The 18,586-nt window shown below is 40.8% G+C and overlaps 2 protein-coding genes across 2 annotated transcripts in view; one reads left to right on the forward strand and one right to left on the reverse strand.

Annotated features, from left to right (window-relative positions):
• Window positions 1-3,027, forward strand: part of LOC113231690 (V-type proton ATPase 116 kDa subunit a) — a 50,711-nt gene extending 47,684 nt beyond the window's left edge. Inside the window, exons 14-15 of the mRNA XM_026466153.1 lie at window positions 1,332-1,503; window positions 2,845-3,027. Of these exons, the coding sequence (XP_026321938.1) occupies window positions 1,332-1,503; window positions 2,845-2,944 (272 nt within the window). The 3' untranslated portion in view covers window positions 2,945-3,027. The remainder of the gene's footprint in view (window positions 1-1,331; window positions 1,504-2,844) is intronic.
• Window positions 3,028-9,496: 6,469 nt separating this feature from the next.
• LOC113232067 (V-type proton ATPase 116 kDa subunit a-like) overlaps window positions 9,497-18,586 on the reverse strand; it is a 26,667-nt gene continuing 17,577 nt past the window's right edge. The window contains exons 7-11 of the mRNA XM_026466693.1: window positions 18,402-18,529; window positions 15,434-15,660; window positions 13,788-14,001; window positions 12,284-12,455; window positions 9,497-9,660 (exon numbers count right to left, since the gene is read on the reverse strand). Coding sequence (XP_026322478.1) covers window positions 9,564-9,660; window positions 12,284-12,455; window positions 13,788-14,001; window positions 15,434-15,660; window positions 18,402-18,529 — 838 coding nt within the window. The 3' untranslated portion in view covers window positions 9,497-9,563. The remainder of the gene's footprint in view (window positions 9,661-12,283; window positions 12,456-13,787; window positions 14,002-15,433; window positions 15,661-18,401; window positions 18,530-18,586) is intronic.

An 18,586-nucleotide genomic window follows, 5' to 3' on the forward strand; every position in this document is an offset into this window, starting at 1 on the left:
GCCCCGGTTTGGGGGTCCCGGTTTGGGGGTCCGGTCTGGGGGCCCCGGTTTGGGGCCCCGGTTGGGGGGCCCGGTTGGGGCTCCGGTTGGGGGACCCGGTTGGGGCTATGGTTGAGGGCCCGGTTAGGGGCCAGTTAAGGGGCCTGATGGCTCCGAACCAGGTCCCCAACCGAGCCACCCAACCGCGGCCCCCAAACGGGCCCCCAAACCGGGTCCCTAAACCGGGGCCCCCTAACCGGGCCCCCAAACCGGGCCCCCAAACCGGGCCCCCCAAACCGGGTCCCCCAAACCGGGGCCCCCAAACCGGGGCCCCCCAACCGTGCCCCCAACCGGGCGCCCCCAACCGAGCCCCCAACGCGGCTCCCAACCTGCCCCCAACCGGGTCCCCAACCGGGCCCCCCAACCGGGTCCCCAACCGGGGCACCAACCGGGGCCCCAACCGGGCCCCCCAACCGGGGCTTCCAACCGGGCCCCCAACCGGGGCCCCCAAGCGGGGTTCCCAACCGGGGCCCCCAACCGACCGGAATTGATTTTAATTGCAAATTTCATTGCAAGTAAAATCAATTCAATTGAAATCAATTGCAATTAAAATCAATTGCAATTAAAATCAATCGCAATTAAATCAATTGCGACGCGTCGCAATTGATTTAATTGCAATTGATTTCAATTGAATTGATTTTTTAATCTGATTGAATTATTGATTGAAATTTAATTGATTAACGCCCAACACTGATTCCATCTCATTAGAAAGCTGCCTGCTAGTCCAGAGAAGTACTGCTTACCTATTTCTGCCGCCAAACAGTAATGTCAGCATTACTGCGTTCCGATTTGGAAGGGGTAGTGGTGCTGGTGAAATTACAGGCACATGGGACTCTCTTTTTTTTTTTATTTAAAAATCTGAGTGGCACCGTAACTGTTATGGACAGGCGCATTGCTCACCACCAGGTTCGTTGTTCGTCTCGTCACTTCGTATCATAAAAAAAATCCAAACCGAATCTTGGCCGAACGGTTACCATGACTGCCACGCAGAGGTTCGATTCCCGGGCCGGGAGAAATATCTGTAAAGCCTACATTTATTTCTCCCGTGAGTTTGGATGTAATTTGTGATTGTCTATGTGTGTGTCCATGGCACCCGCGACACAGGGTTACCCTAATGCGGGGCTATGTTGAGTGTGTGCGTTAAAAAAAAAAATTGAAATTAAGGTAGTTGAGAAATCTTGCGGTATAAGTCTTTAAATTCAAATAATGATTACCAGTGATGGTTTTAGCCAGTCTGGGATGTGTCTATACAGAATGTTAAGTACATGTACATTTGAACCGTTTAATCACAGAATTGTCTGAGGTGCTGTGGAACATGGTGCTGACGTTCGGTCTAAAGGACCACGGCTACATTGGCTCCATCAAGCTTTACGTGGCGTTCGCATTCTGGGCGTTGTTCACGCTCGCTATCCTCGTCATGATGGAAGGCTTGTCAGCCTTCTTGCATACCCTGCGTTTGCACTGGTAAGTTTATATTCTTACTTACAGTTGAGTTTTATAAAATTACTCGCGTGACAGGCGCATCGACTTGATATGAAATTTAAAATCAATTTAAACTTGTGAGTTTAAATTATACATCAGTCTTTTATTATAAAAAAAAGTTTAGTTAAAACGTGCGATGTAATTGGCTTCTACTCGTTTAAATATAATAATTAAAATTAAATTTTGAAACAAATACATTGTTGTATAAGATGACAGTAACATTATACATTTATGCTAAACCAATAGGAAACTTTGTTATAATTATTAATACAAAGATCGATAATACAAAGTATGTGACTGGACTAGTGAATGGATTATGGCCCTATTTTGTCACAGACACCTTATTGGATACCTAAGATACAAGTACCTAAACAATTGTACTTAGTTTATTTATCATCACCTAGTAGAATAGCTTGCACTACTAACCTTAATTAACTGCCACCGTGGCCGAACGGTTACCTTGCTGAACCACCACGCAGAGGTCCTGGGTTCGATTCGCGGGCCGGGAGAAATATTTGTATGGCCTACATTTATTTTTCTCGTGAGTTTGGGTTTAATTTGTTGTTGTCTATTTGTGTCCATGGCACCCGCGATACTGAGATCTTATTTCTTAGTGCGGCACTATGAGTGTCTGCATTAGGTGTCATCATCATTAAGGTTACCTATATACAAACAAACAACCATATCACTGTTTGCAATAGTCTGGAGCATATATGTAAATAAAGGGTTATTTAAGGACGGTTTACACGGGGTCAACCCACCAGCCATTCCTTTAAGCCATGCCATTATTGGCGTCGTGTAAATAGAGGTAATCCATTATAGAGTGGCTCCAGACCAGTGATAAAGACAATCCATTAAATTAGAACGTTTTAATGTATCGGGCCAAAACCTGCCCCCACCACACGTGCATTGAATTGGTTCATGTAATGGCCCTTGTGTGAACGTGCATCTTGAACCACTCCGCTAGTTTGCCTTGACGTTATTGTAAAGAAACTTAATGTAATACTGGTTGTAGTGGAGATGGACGTTGCCAATTTCGCACTTTTCACTGGCTTGCTTTAAAGAATGGTTCGTCAACTGGTCCCGTGTAAATGTGCCATTATTCAATTTAATAAGCATGTTCATGTCTTATCGGGCCGACGGAATTTGAATTCGATCTACGTATTGTATTATTTGATCTATGTACTATACTATACTATAGATCTATGAATTATAACTAACTAATGCAGTAATTTCACAAAAGAAATAAAATTAATATGAATATCATAATGATATTTAATAAAAATTAATAGAAAATTTTATTTAATTGTGTTTTCTTCTCAGGGTGGAGTTCATGACTAAATTCTACGCGGGTCTGGGCTACATCTTCCAGCCGTTCTGCTTCAAAACGATCCTCGAGCAAGAGGAGAACAAGGACGACTAAATCGTCTTGCAATTGTAGATTAGGTGTTAACAGTATTTCTCGTTTTCAGCATAAGTTGAAATGCAAAGGTCACAAAAATAAGAGAAATATATTTATGCATATTTATTTTATGTTGTTTTATTTATACGCCGAGTATACACAATTTAATAAAAACTAGATTAAATATGCTAACATTTTTTCAAGTTTTGTTTAGTACCTCAATACAAATAAAAGATGCTTCTTGCCGAATTTTTAGGTTTCCGCAATCGCAAAAGGTCAAGGACCATAGGACATATAATGCGCAGGCCACACCGCGAAGCTAGCCAACTTAGCTTACTCACGTCGCCTCTTAGGCATCTTTTCATACTTCGGTTCACACCGCTAGTTAGCGGCGGTTAGAAGGGCGACAAATTTTACATGGCTAACTAAAGTAACCCAACGATCCCGCTAGCTATGTAAAATTTGTCGCCCTTCTGCCGCCCTTCACCCCCGCATGTATGCTCACCACTTACTACGTATTTTCTTAGCTTAGCCTTGCATGTAACTACGAGAGCTTAAGTTAGCTAGCGTCGTTCACGGCGTGGCCTGCGCTTAAAGAACCCGAAACAGTAGTTTAATAAAAAACTTACACTATTTTAGAACCGAAACAAAAAAAAAATTGGAAAAAAAAGCGTTAGTTATTAAATTAAATTTAGGTTGAATTAGTCCTTACCCGCGACACCTTTCAACACTGATATTTTAGTATATTTTGTTAAAGTGGTGACGCCAGTGACAAGCACCACTGTTCGACATAGACGACTTTTTATATTAATTTTTAGGACAAAATTATTTATTTATTTATTTATTTAATTATTTATTGTACAGGAAAACACAAATCACATTTGGTAAAACGGAAAGCACAAACAAAAGGTACTGCTTATTTCTATAAGAAATTTCTTCCTGCAGACCAAAATACAGAACACAATAATTACGATAACGAGTTTATGTGCACAACAAAACAAAATTAAATTATGTAATAAAATAATAATAAAAAGAACAGCAAAAATATTAAATTACTACAGACTATATAAATACTTAGATAAATACATATTTCATATTATAATATCTATAAAATGGATGGAACAGAGGATAAATAGTGCTCCTTGATTCCCATTTTAAAGATAGCTAAGGATTTACTGGCATGTACAGTAATGGGAAGTGCGTTCCAAAGTCTGACCGCATGAACAGTAAAGGAGTGAGAATAATAACCGGAATTGATTGATGGAAAAGATAATTGGGACGTAACGAGAGAGCGACAAGGCTCCTGGGACCTGAGAAAGCTGAAACGCTCTTTCAGATACCTGGGAGACAAAGGATTATGTAGAATGTTGTAATGAAGAGAGACGATATCCAAATTCCTGCGGAGACGAATGAGAAGCCACTTGAGCTGATTGGGATAGTGTGAGATTCGATCATATTTACGAAGGCCCAAGATGAACCTTATACATAGATTTTGCAACCGTTCAAGCTTACTGTCATAGACGTTTTTCATTGGTAAGTATCAAATATTGGGTGTTCATTACCGGTGAGTGTCGATTAGTTAGTTAATTAGTGGATTTTTGGTGTTCGTTACTGGAGATTTAGAGAAGTTCTAGTTCAACTTTTTTTAGCAAACACTTTGTACTAAAGGTCATTTATTATACAACTTCTACGTACTTGGATGACAAAAATCCGTGGTAGTAACTCGTTTGGCATGGAGGTAGTCTCGATCTCTGATGTTCGAAAACAAAAAAATAAATAAATTATAAATGTTGAATATGTACAAATGTTATTTACAAAGAGCAACCCCTAGTTTCTTGCTCATTCTTCTCAGGGGAATCTGCCTTACGAATGAGCGGTAGAGTTTAACCATTGTGACGATTTCAAGTGTAACCCATAAAATAAAGATTATTTTGATTTTTTTTTGTTTTTTTTTATTGTAATTTCATGTGAAATAGTCAAATTTACGATCTTAAGATCAGCACTGCGTTTCGTCAATAGGTACTAAAATACAAAAAACTGGGATGTATAAGAGATTTTATCAACAATTCCTAACCTTAATAAAATCCCGCCCCGAATAGTGCCGGCTCAAACCTTCCCTTTATACTGGCAGCATTGCTTCGCTGGACGACAATGGACACCTGCTGAACCAACTACGACCTAGAACGGTAATGTTTTTATCAATAGAAAATAATTTAACTCCACTCGCACTCCTACCAGTCCGAGCTGAGTCCCTCGGACTATAATATGTAGACGTATCTACCCCTGGGACTTAACAGTCCAATAACCGTTTAACGATCTGAATCTAATACGTGCTGGATATTTTAGAATTATTTCGATTTCATTTGATGGATCACACTTCATGGATCAACATGGATCTAAGAATATTTTGTACACCAAAATCGTCAATTCGTTCATACTATAGTCGAATTTTTATGAGCTAATTAATAAAAAAAATATTGATAAAATAAAAATAGTGTTGTATTAAAGGAACGACTGCAGTTAAGTAGTGACTTAACTAAATTAAGTACCTAAATTGATGAAAAAAAAAATTATAGACACCAATGATATTATATACTAAAAAAAGTGTAGAGACTAAATGTATTGTTGTTTAGCAGATTAATCGGCTGGAGGAGCCGACTGCTTGCGTCCGTATGGTAGAGGCAGTGCGGCCAATTCTTAAGGAATGGGTGGAGGGGCGGAAGGGGCCGCTCACCTATCGCTTATTCGGGAGATACCTGTACAAGGTCGCTGGGAGAGAGCCGACCCTGTCTGCCATCAGTGTGGCTGCGCCGAAGATACGGCGCAGCACACGTTGGCGGAATGCCCAGAGTGGGCAGAGGACCGGGCGGCAATGGTCGCCGTGGTGTGACACTCGTTACCGGCCGTAGTCAAGTCTATGGTCGGAAGCGAGAGGTCGTGGGAGGCGGTGATCTCCTTCTGTGAGGTTATAATAACACGGAAGGAGACGGCGGAACGGATCGGAGAGGATGACGTTGACGTTGAGGAGGACGACGTCGCTGATCCCCGCCGGCGGAAAAGGGCAGGGCGGAGGCGCCGCGCGGAAATGCGCCGTTTTCCGCCGTATTGGGACTCGGGTGACGAGTCGGGGATTACTCATCGCCCGTAACATCCAGTCCCAAGAGGGTAGGGCGACTTCCAAGTGTTCCAGGGAAGCCGCCCCCAGGTGCACCAGGCAAAGGCCATTTGAGAGGGTTCGCGCGTCGAACAAATTCCGCGAACGTCCGCTTCGTGGGTCGTGGTTAATGGGCAACCGGTACCACCCCCACTAAGCGGCTGGATGGAACACCCCGGACTTTTAGTGGCTAGGCTTCCATTCTGGAAGAGTCCCACATAACCCAACGCCTCCCCGGGCGCGGTGGTATCCCTAACGCATTTCTCCGGGTTAAAAAAAAGGTCACGTAGTTGCTTGCAAAGCTAAGGCAAGAAAATGCGTAGTAAGTAGTGACGTGCTACACTATATGTATACGTGCTGAGGTGAAAGGCGGCAGTAGGGGGACATATTTTACATAGCTTAGTGGGATTGCTGGGTTAATTCAGTTAGCTTAGTTCGCGGCGCGGGCGTGAACCGAAGCATGAATAGATGGCCTTTGTTTTTTTTTTTTTGACGGGGGGAAATTTTTATGGATACCCCTGAGCCCAGGGAGACTCAGGGGTTATGTGGGGACTCTCCCTCCACACTGGAAGGCCTACCCCACTAAAACCCCCCCGGGTTTCCCTCTCGCCGGTTGAGTCGGCGCCGTGGGATCAGTGAACATTCACCACGACGCCGCCCGGCCGCCCTAGCTTACGCCAGGGCTCCCGCGCCAACGGAGGGGCGAGTCGGTTGTCCTCCGACCCGCCCCTCAGACGAGTGAGGCCGTGCAGTGCAGGCTCCGGAGTCCCTGTCCAGAGCCCGCTGGTCTCACTAGGGGATCAGGCGAGCAGCGAACTGAGTTCGCCTTCTCCCCGTACGTTTGCGACATAACCTCTGTGCAAAAGGAGGCCACCGCCTCCATGAATAGATGCCCTGGCTACGTGAGCTAAGCTGAGTTAGCTTAGCTTCGTTCGCGGTATGGCCTGCGCTTTTATATATTTCTCAGTAATCGGAAAATCCGGGTGCAAATGGTGTGAATTTATAAATTATTTTTAAGTCCCCAAAATAATTTATAAATTTACACCATTTTACACCAGGGACTTTGGGAACCAATAGCCTAGAAAGTCATGATCAATGATCATATTGTCCCGAGGCCAATCGTAGTAAATGACCTTCTTGAAGTTGTTTCCGAATAAATTTACCTCGGGCAGATTTTGTGATTGGGTAAAAACAACTTCGAGAGGGAATTCAAGAGGAGGATCCAGCTTGGCTGGGCAGTGTTTGGTACGTCGAGTCTTCTCGCCACCCATACTGCAAAAACTTTGAAAACAAAGGTTTTGAATCAGTGCGTTCTACCTGTTATAAGATACAGCGCGGAGACATGGACATTCACGATACGGTTTGTTCACCAGTCGAGCTATGGAACGAGCTGTGCTCGAAGTTTCTTTGAAGGACTAGGTACGGAACGAGGTTATTCGACAGATAACTAAGGTCGTCGACATAGCTAGTAGAATAAGCAAGCTGAAGTGGCAGTGGGCTGGCCATATCTGTCCAAGAACCGACAACCGATGGGGCAAGCGAGTTCTTGAGTGGAGACCACGGCTCAGCAAACGTAGTGTAGGACGCCCTCTGGCCAGATGCAGTGACGGGCTGCTGGCAGCAGATGGATGGAACGAGCTGAGGACCGGGCGAAATGGCACGCATTGGGAGAGGCCTATGTTCAGCAGTGGACTAGATAGGTTGTTGATGATGATGAATTGTTAAATACGTTGGGCTATATAAGTTCTTCACCTAAGATTATGCTATGCGATTATGCTCCAATCTTTCACCCTAAGATTTTTGCTAGTCGCAAACAATTGTCATGTGTAGTGTTGTCTGTTACTTGGAGCTAAAACATCACTACAGTCTATGATAGGCTCGGTATATGTCATGAAAAAGAAATTCTTTATCGTTTTGTAAAAGTAAAATAAAATGAAGTGCCTCTTTAGCTAAGAATCCTGTTGAACTGCACTTGTATCATTGGTAGTTGTATATACTTCTTCTATCTTTTCAATGCCGACGGAGTTGCTTTAGGGCCGGTGCGACCTCGTAGTCATAGCATCCCGTTTTCGTTGGCCCCTTATTGGTCAAATTCAAATACCAAGATCGTTACCAGGAACTATCTTACAAAGAACAAGCGAGAATGAAGGCTTCTTTAGCCACATTATTATATATTATATAATAATGTGTATATGGTATATATTAGATTACCAATTAAAGAAATTGGATCTCCGATATTTTTCCAGGAAGGAGCGATTTTTACTAGAAGCGCCTAATTTTTTCATCTTAGATTTTAGTCATGACTGGGGTTCTCGAGATTAAAAAATGCTACCGTCGGTATAAAGTGACAATGACAGAGGACAATCACATTAATTTTTAACAGACTTTAAAAATGTAGGAGGTTCACAATTCGCCTGTGATTTGTTTGTATGTATGATACGCGATTATGAACAGACTTTGACTTGAATAGTCATTTGTTGTTATAATAGTGTTTTGTTGGAAAGAGGGTACGGTATTGATCCCATTTAAATTTGAAGAAAATATTGCACCTTTAAGGGTGGCAAACTAGGGGATGAATCCGGTTTCGTGCACTTTCTGGTAACCGATTTGAATAAAACTTGGCAGTAACAGATGTAATTCCACGAACTTTTGAGGTCGGTTTTTTTAATGTTAACCTGATTGAGTCACGGTTTTTTATCTTATTATTAAAATGATTGAAAGTGGACTACGATAACGCTAGTTTGGTTGGAAACGCTCATATAATATATTAAGAACTAAATATACCTTAGTTAAAATCGTAACTAAGTTTGGATTGTCATTTAATTGTTAGTATATATACACAGGATGTTTGAATTCGACGTTAAGCCGGAACTGTTATATTAAGGGGGTCGTGACCTACAAAAAGGGTGCCATCTTAGCGTTTGATAATGTTTGCCTAAATTGAGGAATAATCTGGTAATCTCTTTTAGATAGCTTCATTAAAACTGGTCACGGGATATTTTTGTATCTTTGAAATCTTGATATTGTTAAAATAACTTTGAGTTTAAAAAGCATGTTTATTTAAAAAGTGTCCAAAGGTGTCAAAATGAAAATCGCGATTATCGCAATGGGAAATAAAAAACCGTTGGGAATATTACTATAGTTCCGTGGGCTTTTTTGTAGGCCATGACCAGGGGCTATTTAAGGGATAACATCTCTATTCCGGTTTGACGTCGACTTAATACGTACATATTTAGATTTTTTTTTATTGATCTGGGTATACAGCCAAAAACGTAATGGCGCATTTAACATTGCTTCGACGATTGTGGTGCTTGATTTTTTAGTTTATTGCACAGTGGTTGTTTCTTTCTATTTTTATTCTATACTTATTTCCTATAACATGCAAATAAAACTACATTATATAAACATATATATATTTTTGTGCCCTTTGCATTAGAAAATTTAAAATACTGTTAACATGTAATTGACGATTTGGTACATGATTTATTAGTTGTTTGTCTCCTCTTGCTCGAGGATCGTTTTGAAGCAGAACGGCTGGAAGATGTAGCCCAGGCCCATGTAAAATTTGCTCATGAATTCCACCCTGAGGAGTAAAAAAACGATATGACATTCCCAAGCACAGTACTTATAACTATAGCGATCCTATTATGTGAGGTTAGGCTGGCTCATACGTTGGTGTGGTTATTTCAAAGTCGAGCAAGTTAACACAGAATACGATTCGATTATTTATTTAAGTTATTTAAACTTTTTTTTATGATACCAAGTTAGGGCTCCCAGCACTCGCTCAAGGTTACGCTATAAGTGCCTACCTTCAGCACAAGCGTTCATACAAGTCTTTAATTTGTGATCATTCGGTTCCCCACAAGTGCACACTGCGGGCAACGTTATTTTCACCTCTCTGAGCGCATGCTTAGGTTTCTTTTTCCTCGTAGTGAGCGCCTGGCGCCATTATTCAGATTTAGTAGGTTATTACACGGGAAAGAGGTACCTGTTACGTAGTATAGTATAGTAATATGAAATCACAAAGACCTGAGAGACACTCATCGCCCCCGTCAACCTGAGACTTAACTTTCCTATGTCCCTGTAATTTCACTATTAGAACTCTTACCTTTCAAAACCAGAAAGCAGTAATACTTACTGCTTGGCGGCGTAAATAATCAAGGTAGCAGCACTTCCCTGGACGAACTCTTTCACAAGGAGCTTTTTTGTTACTAAAACTGGTAGAAAATGGCTTAATATCGCGTTATATCTAAATAAATATTTTTAACTAAAGAAGTCTTCATGATGAATAATTTCAATGGACTTTCAAATACACGTTGATTTTGTATTGACGAACACGGGGGGCCAACTTGGACTTTTGTAAATTGGTTCTGGAAGTGTACCACGAAATACGACATTATGTGACTGCGTCCGCAACGAAGCTCATACGTACTACATTACATACATAATTATGTCAGGTTTACGATGAAAGCAATGTCAAAATTCGATAACGAAAGCTGTCATTTGACGTTTCGGAGTAAGGACTTATGTCAAATCATGATCTTCGTACGAGTATCGCTTCGTATTTCGTGGTAGACCACCTAGTCTGGGTGTTCTGGGTAGTGCAATTCCGTTGCTCTGGTACTTATAGTACCTACAGGGAATCCCCTAGTAATTAGTGTGATTGGCTGGCATATTGTTATTATTTGATATCAAGTCAATGTACCTATTACGCGAACACAGCAGCGAGCATATTCTTTATAGGCAACTAGCTGGTGCTCGCGACTTTGTCTGCACAAAATAAGCGCTTTGAATAGCCTACTACAGTACCAGACTGTAAATATTGCACATCGGGAAAATCTGGAAGCTACAAATATTTCCGAATACTGTTCCCGCGTCTATAACTTATTGTATTAATAACTGATGTATTTATAACAATTTAATACAATGATACAGGTATAACCCTGTAAACAAATTTAATATGAAACTTTATTAGTCGATATCTAACGTCAAATCATTGACAACGTTAATAAAGTTTGAAAAACAGTATTTTTTTCACCCTCTAAGGAAAAATATGATAACACATGAACGCGACAACAGCGTTCGGATATATTCGTGGGTTCCGAGTTTTCCCGATGTGCAATATATACGATCACATACTTATACACTACTTACTCGCGAAATGGTTCTTCATACAAATTTTCATCCCCTAATTCACTCATTTTAAGATTTATATTGTAACAAAAAGTTGCCTATGACCTTCTCCTAAGTCCCATTATATCCATACCAAAATTCATCAAATTTGGTTCAGTGGTTTAGTCGTGTAAAACGTAACAAACAATTACTTGCACATTTATATTACTTAGGATTTTAAAGTCAGCTGTAAGAGCAGGACGTACGAGCCTCCGTACCTACTATATATGTTTTGATTATAGTGCCCCTTCCTCCCAACCCTTAGGGTATACGAGAAGGGCATGTGCAAGCAAGCCCGCACGATCCCAGTCAGGTCCTGACCTCAGATCAGACCGTTTGTTCGGACTTCATCCGGTTCTCAAGAGGCTAGTGTGTGACGGTGTGACCTCCTTTCACCGTCATCTCACCTCTTTGTATCGTCTCTCTCCGCTTGTATCCTATCATTTTACATGTACTTAAATTTGAATTGTTCCATCTTCCTTCTCTTTCTCATTCTCATTTTGTTTTCGTACCACGGTCTCTCCCAGCTCGACCGCGACAAGAGTCGGAGCGTTAATAAGCTAATCATGTTTAACATTTTATAAGTCTACAGCCTTCATGTATCTATTTCTGTAATTCAGTTTCTCGGCCCTTTTGGAGTAAGTGTACTTATTCATTAAGTTAGGGAGTGTTTCATATTGTTGTACCTGTTTTTCTGTATATACCTTTTTATTGTTACAGTCTTACTCCTTTCTTTAAACTTTACTTCTTTAATAAATTTTGTAGACCGGAAGTTTCCCATTTCATTGCCGTGAACCTGTTCACGGCTAGTTAGGGTTACAACCCTTTCAAGTGCGTCGGGTGAGCCTCCCCGGGTGCACGCACAGTACCCTCCCTATTTTCCAGATAGGTACCGGAGCTGTAGGCACGCTCACTTTCCTTTGTGCATTGTGCAATTGACGGTTGCTAAGCCATTGACTCTTTGGTGGCGGAGCTATAAGGCACGCTCACTTCTCGACGCCTGAAGTGAGAGTAATATAGAAAGAAGGACGTACCAGTGTAAACGCAGGGTATGCAAGAAGGCTGACAAGCCTTCCATCATGACGAGGATAGCGAGCGTGAAGAAAGCCCAGAATGCGAACGCCACATACAGTTTGATGGCGCCAATGTACCCGTGGTCCTTTAAACCTAACGTCAGCACCATGTTCCACAGTACCTCAGACAATTCTAGGAAAGAAAAAGTGATCAAATGAATGATTGACATTAAAAACCTTATAAACAATCTGCATATTCGCAATGAGAGAATCCAGCATCGCCAGCCAACAGGCCTCTGAAGGGCGAGGCGCCGCCGCGGGGGACGGGCGTCCCAATGATCGACCCGCCTCATTCAGATTTTTGTAATATTTTATTGAAGATAAATTTTGTCAAATCACCTACTATGTTGTTCATCTTTCATCATCACCTCAGTACATAATGTCATAGTATTCGTGAAGAATCATACCACAAGAATTCTCAACAAACTTAATTACAAATACTTAAGATTAAAGGCCCATTTGGACAGAGTTTATCGCATGCTTCGTGACGAAAAATCGTACGCGATTATCGTAAGCAATAATTGCCATAAGATTATCGTATCATAATGTTTACATTGAGGCAAGAACTAAAATCTCGCCTACGATTATGTCATACGAGATTCGCAAGCAACTTAATCGCCTCCTCGATTGTTTACACAGAAAAATATGTAGTAAGGAGATTCTTGCTTACGAGTTTTCGACTTGTCTAAACAAGATCTCGTATGACATTTTTTCAAGTTCATACGATTATCGTACAAATTCGGTTCGAAACGTTTTGAGTGCGAGAATTGCTATTCGAGTTCAGTGATTACTGCGGTATTGACTATGAGTATATCAAAATGACGTAAAAATCATTGAAATTTGGAACTGTTGATAATATTAAGTTCATTGCATTGTATAGAAATATACTTTCTTTTTATTTTATTTTTTTTATTTTATAACATTTCTTAACCCTTTTTTTTTCTTTTTCGTTTCCTTAATTCTTTTCTGTTTAAAAGTAGCGACTACTGGATAAAGAAGTTTAAGAGTCTATACTATCTCAGCTTGAATACAAATTTTCCCCGTACTAATACGGTTCATTTTGCTTGGGTCGAGCGGCAGGGCTTTATTTCAGAATTTAGTTTTTTACTAACGAAATTAAAGCCAATCGAAAATGTATATCGTATACGTGTTCTATTTATTTAGTTCAGTTGATATAAAAATCGTTGGTATATGTAACGTACCTATTGAATACGGCGGTTTTCTTATAAAATTTTGAGGTAATTTTTTTTTTCTATCGTAAAAATTTTTAGGAATTGTGTTTTCAACCCATATAGTAATCAGTGTATGTCCTCAATTTTAGTATATATTTTTTCCAAAGTGATTGTTTCAACATTTCCACTGTTATGCGGAATCAACCAAAGCCATTTGAGGCAATATAGACTCTTAAGTAAAAAAGGGCGATCATAGACAATGGAACCAGAAAAAAATGTATATTAGAGATTACCTGCGTGGGCAAGCGACAACGCCCATAATCGAAGATATGAAGCAGTATGCGAGATGGTACTGAGCACGTATTCAATAGTGTGAATGGCCTGGATAATCATGACGTCACTAAAAGGCTCCGTATTGGCGGGTGCCTGTGTCGCATTCTCACTGCCGTCTGTTTGAGCCAGCATTTCTATATCACGGTTCACGAAGCTGCCTGATACTTGTTCTAGCTGAAAACACAACATTTAGTATACACGTAACTTAGATAATCAAATAACATGCCTCTTACTAGGAGATTCGGTTCTAATTTAAGGCGAGTCACGGGAGGAGCAGCGGGAAAAACTGTTTACTAGATCAAATAATTGAGGTGCTTACTGTCAAATTACTGTCTCACAAAAGATATACGACACACCTTAGGATTTTGTCTAAAGATTGTACTGATTTGTTACACGATAGGATGTACTTTACTCGATCGATATTCGAGAATAAAATATCTAACTTTGTAAATAATTTTTAAATGGAGATTCTCTTTAAGTACTACAGAGAACCTGATAAATTTTAGTTTTCAACTGAAGCGCTATCGTTAAATTCACATTCATCGCAAAAGTTGCAAATCACCTAGAGGTTTAACGACACGCCGTCCTAGCGGATAGCCCCCCTCAGTCGTCATCGGGCGCTTGTCGACATCGGACCTGGGGTCCTACCATAACCTTTCCAAAAACAATCTTATTTCAATGTAAGCTTAAAGTAAGCTTATTATAATATTCTCATATCCGTACCATGACAAACCTGTCAACCAAGTAATGAATTATTGCTAAAGTGATTGAAAGAACGAATGATTTCCCAATATTGTATATTCCTTATTAAAAATAGGAAAGAAATAAAGCTATATGAACTATATAATGCCATCTCTTTCTTTTGTGATGTTCCGAATCGTCTTCTCGTAGTATAATGATTAAGTGCTTAATGTTATTTACATTCAGAGAATTTTAACTGTTAAAAAAATAAAAGTACCTATGTAATAATAAAATCCATTAAAATTACGCTGTTTTCAATTATTTTTCCGCATTTTCATGGAGAAAAATAAATGAAACAAGCTGAGTCTTGATAGTTACGTTGTAAATTCGGAATTATAGTCTAGTGTCAACTGTTAGTGTCGCCAAGGAGCATATAAATAAAAAAATAAACAAAATATTGAAGATATTTATGTAAATAAATAAGTTCAACATAACTTTTAATCATTACAAATAAATACTTAGACAATAAATTCGAAAATAATATTATTTCCACTGCGTCCGACTAACTATTTTAAGATTGCTAAATTTGACAAAAGAACAATATTATTATAATGTTAAACTCACGTCATGTCGAATAGTTACAAAGTTGCCAATAAAACATCATACTTTTAACATTATAATACCTTTAAGCGCGCCGTGGTACGAAATCAATGTAAGGTTAAATTAATATTGTTTTAAGAGGTTGTGGTAGGCCCCTTGTTTCTGATTTTCTCTGCGTATTTTTCTCATCTTACTTTACAGCTTACGGATTCCGGGACTTGAGGAGCGACCCAAGGAAATTTTCCTATGGGGAAGCCTATGTTCAGCAGTGGAAGTCTTCCGGCTGATATGGTGATGAAGAAAGAACTATTCAATGAATTCATACCTTAGATTTTTTCTTCTTGTTCTGAGACAAAATATACAGGGGCTTGCCAAGTAACATGACAGGGATGCAACAAAAGGCTACGAGCACGAAAACAAGTTGCATTGAACCTTGACCCTCGAACATGAACTCTTTGCAGCCTTCGTGAGATTTCGTTTTTGAGAACAGCATCATGTTGATGAACAAGATTAGAATTGACGGGGCACAACTTTGCGAGTTTTCCAGGGGCACTGCAAAGAGCAATTAGGTACAAGCTTTAAATTCAATGACAAAATCCACAAAAGAACCCTCACCGGTATAAATAGCTCACAGAATTAACTAATTTAGTAGCAGTAGAGCTCCTTGTGATAGAGTTCGTCCAGGGTAGTACTGCCACCTTACTTATTTACTTATTTCCGCCGCCAATGTCAGCATTACTGTTCCGGTTTTGAAGGGTAAGGGTGCTGGTGAAATTACAGGCACTTGTCAACGTCTCAGGGTGACGGTCGCAGTGGCAGTGCCCCTAAGATCTTTGGGATTTAAAGCTCTGATTGGCACTGCAACTGTTTTGTACAGGCCTGTGGTTCACCATCAGGCGCACCACTTGTCTGGTCACTTGATATTGTTAAAAAGAACTCGAAGTGGCAATGGGTTGGTCACGTTCTAATTTTGTTTTATTTTAGTAAGAATAGCCGTTCAGCTAATTGTACCATCAACCAGATCATCCACAGATTACTATAAAAATATGAATTGTTTAAATAAAGCCCTATTGCCATTGATTAAAAAAAGTACAATGCTGACAAAGAAAATACAGTACAGTTTACAATCATTTAATGTCATTATGGGTCCGCTTTAGATCATATGCATAGAACAGACATTTGGTATACTGATATCGCTTTTTTATACAAAAAAACGACCTCAAAAGGTCGTGGAATTACATCTCTTTGCCAGGTTTTATTCACCAGATTCATCCCCTAGTTTGCCACGCTTAGAGGTGGATTATTTTCTTCATTCTTAAATGGGACCAATACTGAGGTCGGGACCTCAGTGTTAGTTCTTTCCAACAAAAAAAAGAATCATCAAAATCGGTTCACAAATGCCGAAGTAATAGCGTAACATACACACAAAAAATGACGATTCGAGAACCTCTTCCTTTTTAAAAGTCGGTTAAAAACTTATTAATGTCAAATTTATTAATGTTATGTTAAATTTATTAATGTCATTAATTAATTAATTATGCTAATGTTACGGGGACGTTTAAAACAGCTAAGATTCAGAGCGGACCTTTTTCTTTCTTATAGTTAATTGCATTATTGATTTTTAGGTGACGAAGCCTGTTGCTGGTTTATATTTGAGTCTACCTGACGACGCCTACGTTTCGGATTGTCTTTGTAATGAATTTAGTTTTTGAATGAATAAATTGACAATGTCATTAATAAATATATTAAATAACAATGGGCCTAAAATAGAGCCCTGAGGTATACCGGACATAACCTCAATGACGCTTGACCGAAAGGCGTTTATTACAAATCTCTGTGTGCTAGTATACACATACATATAGGGCTTGGCGGATCCCCCCTATGGCGCTCGTACCATAGAGGCGATCCGCCCTGTCCTCGTAGAGTGGGTAAACCGGTCCCACGGGCCACTGTCGTACCACCTTGTGCAGGTGCTGACCGGGCACGGCTGCTTCGGTCACTACCTGCACAAGGTGGCGAGGAGGGAACCGTCCCCGTCGTGCCACGAGTGCGGCGCTGCGGATGACACCGCGCAGCACACCCTAGAGGTGTGTAGCCGGTGGGATGAGCAGCGCCGCACTCTGACGGGGACTGTAGGGCAGGACCTCTCGCTGCCGAGCGTGGTTGCCGCCATGCTCGATAGCGAGGAGTCCTGGGAGGCGGTGGCCTCCTTTTGCGCAGAGGTTATGTCGCAAAAGGAGGCCGCGGAGCGGGTGCGCGAGGACGCGGCAGACGCGCACCCGCTCCGGCGCAGACGTACGGGGAGAAGGCGAAGGCAGTTCGCTGCTCGCCTGATCCCCTAGTGAGACCAGCGGGCTCTGGACAGGGACTCCGGAGCCTGCATTGCACGGCCTCACTCGTCTGGGGGGCGGGTCGGAGGACAACCGACTCGCCCCTCCGTTGGCGCGGGAGCCCTGGCGTAAGCTAGGGCGGCCGGGCGGCGTCGTGGTGAATGTTCACTGATCCCACGGCGCCGACTCAACCGGCGAGAGGGAAACCCGGGGGGGTTTTAGTGGGGTAGGCCCTCCAGTCTGGAGGGAGAGTCCCCACATAACCCCTGAGTCTCCCTGGGCTCAGGGGTATCCATAAAAATTACCCCCCCGTCAAAAAAAAAAAAAAAAAAAAAGTATACACATACATACGACGTAAATCAACTATCGTAAGGGATTGCATATACCGTTATAACATCCTATTAAATTTTCAATAATATTTCGTCATCGACATTAGCTCGCAGAATTAACAACCACGATGAGGTAGTCAAGTGGCGTCTAAGAACTGCTAAGCATAGACTTATTTCTAACAACAACGCCACCTACAATGCTGGCGTTTAGGTCAGATTATCGGTTACGTACTAGTTTGCTAGTACAAGCGGAAGTACATTGCTTGGTGAGTTTGATGAGTTGCATCAATTGTGAAACAAGCCAGGAACGCTCTTTCGCTTACTACTTAACTCGGTGTTAGTCCATTTCGTGGATTTAGATTTATAGTCCATTTGTTTAGGTACTTATCTAAACGTAAACAATCATGAGATGTCTATTTAATGAAGTATACATTTATAAAATGATTTTTATTTACTTTCAAATACAAAATACAAATACTTAGAGCTTCATATTATGAGATTTCATGCCTATTTTATACATATTGATTTGTAAAATATATGTTTCTGTAAAAAGATGTATCAAAATTGTTTATATTTAGTTAAGTACCTAAAGAAATGGCTATAATTATATGAATATAGGACTAATAGGGCTTACCGTCATGAGTGCAACTGTAGGCGAGCCATTTGTAGAACATCATGAAGACCATGTACAAGAACAGCGCGCAAAGGAACAGAATTTGCGGCAAAAACTCCAGTAAGATTGAATAGCGTTTCTTAAAGAAACTGTAACATACAAAGATACACTTTAATGTAAAATTCTTATGTACAGTGTGTTGATTT

Source organism: Hyposmocoma kahamanoa, unplaced genomic scaffold (genome assembly GCF_003589595.1).
Source record: "Hyposmocoma kahamanoa isolate Upper Pololo Valley unplaced genomic scaffold, ASM358959v1 66, whole genome shotgun sequence".
NCBI lineage: Eukaryota > Metazoa > Arthropoda > Insecta > Lepidoptera > Cosmopterigidae > Hyposmocoma > Hyposmocoma kahamanoa.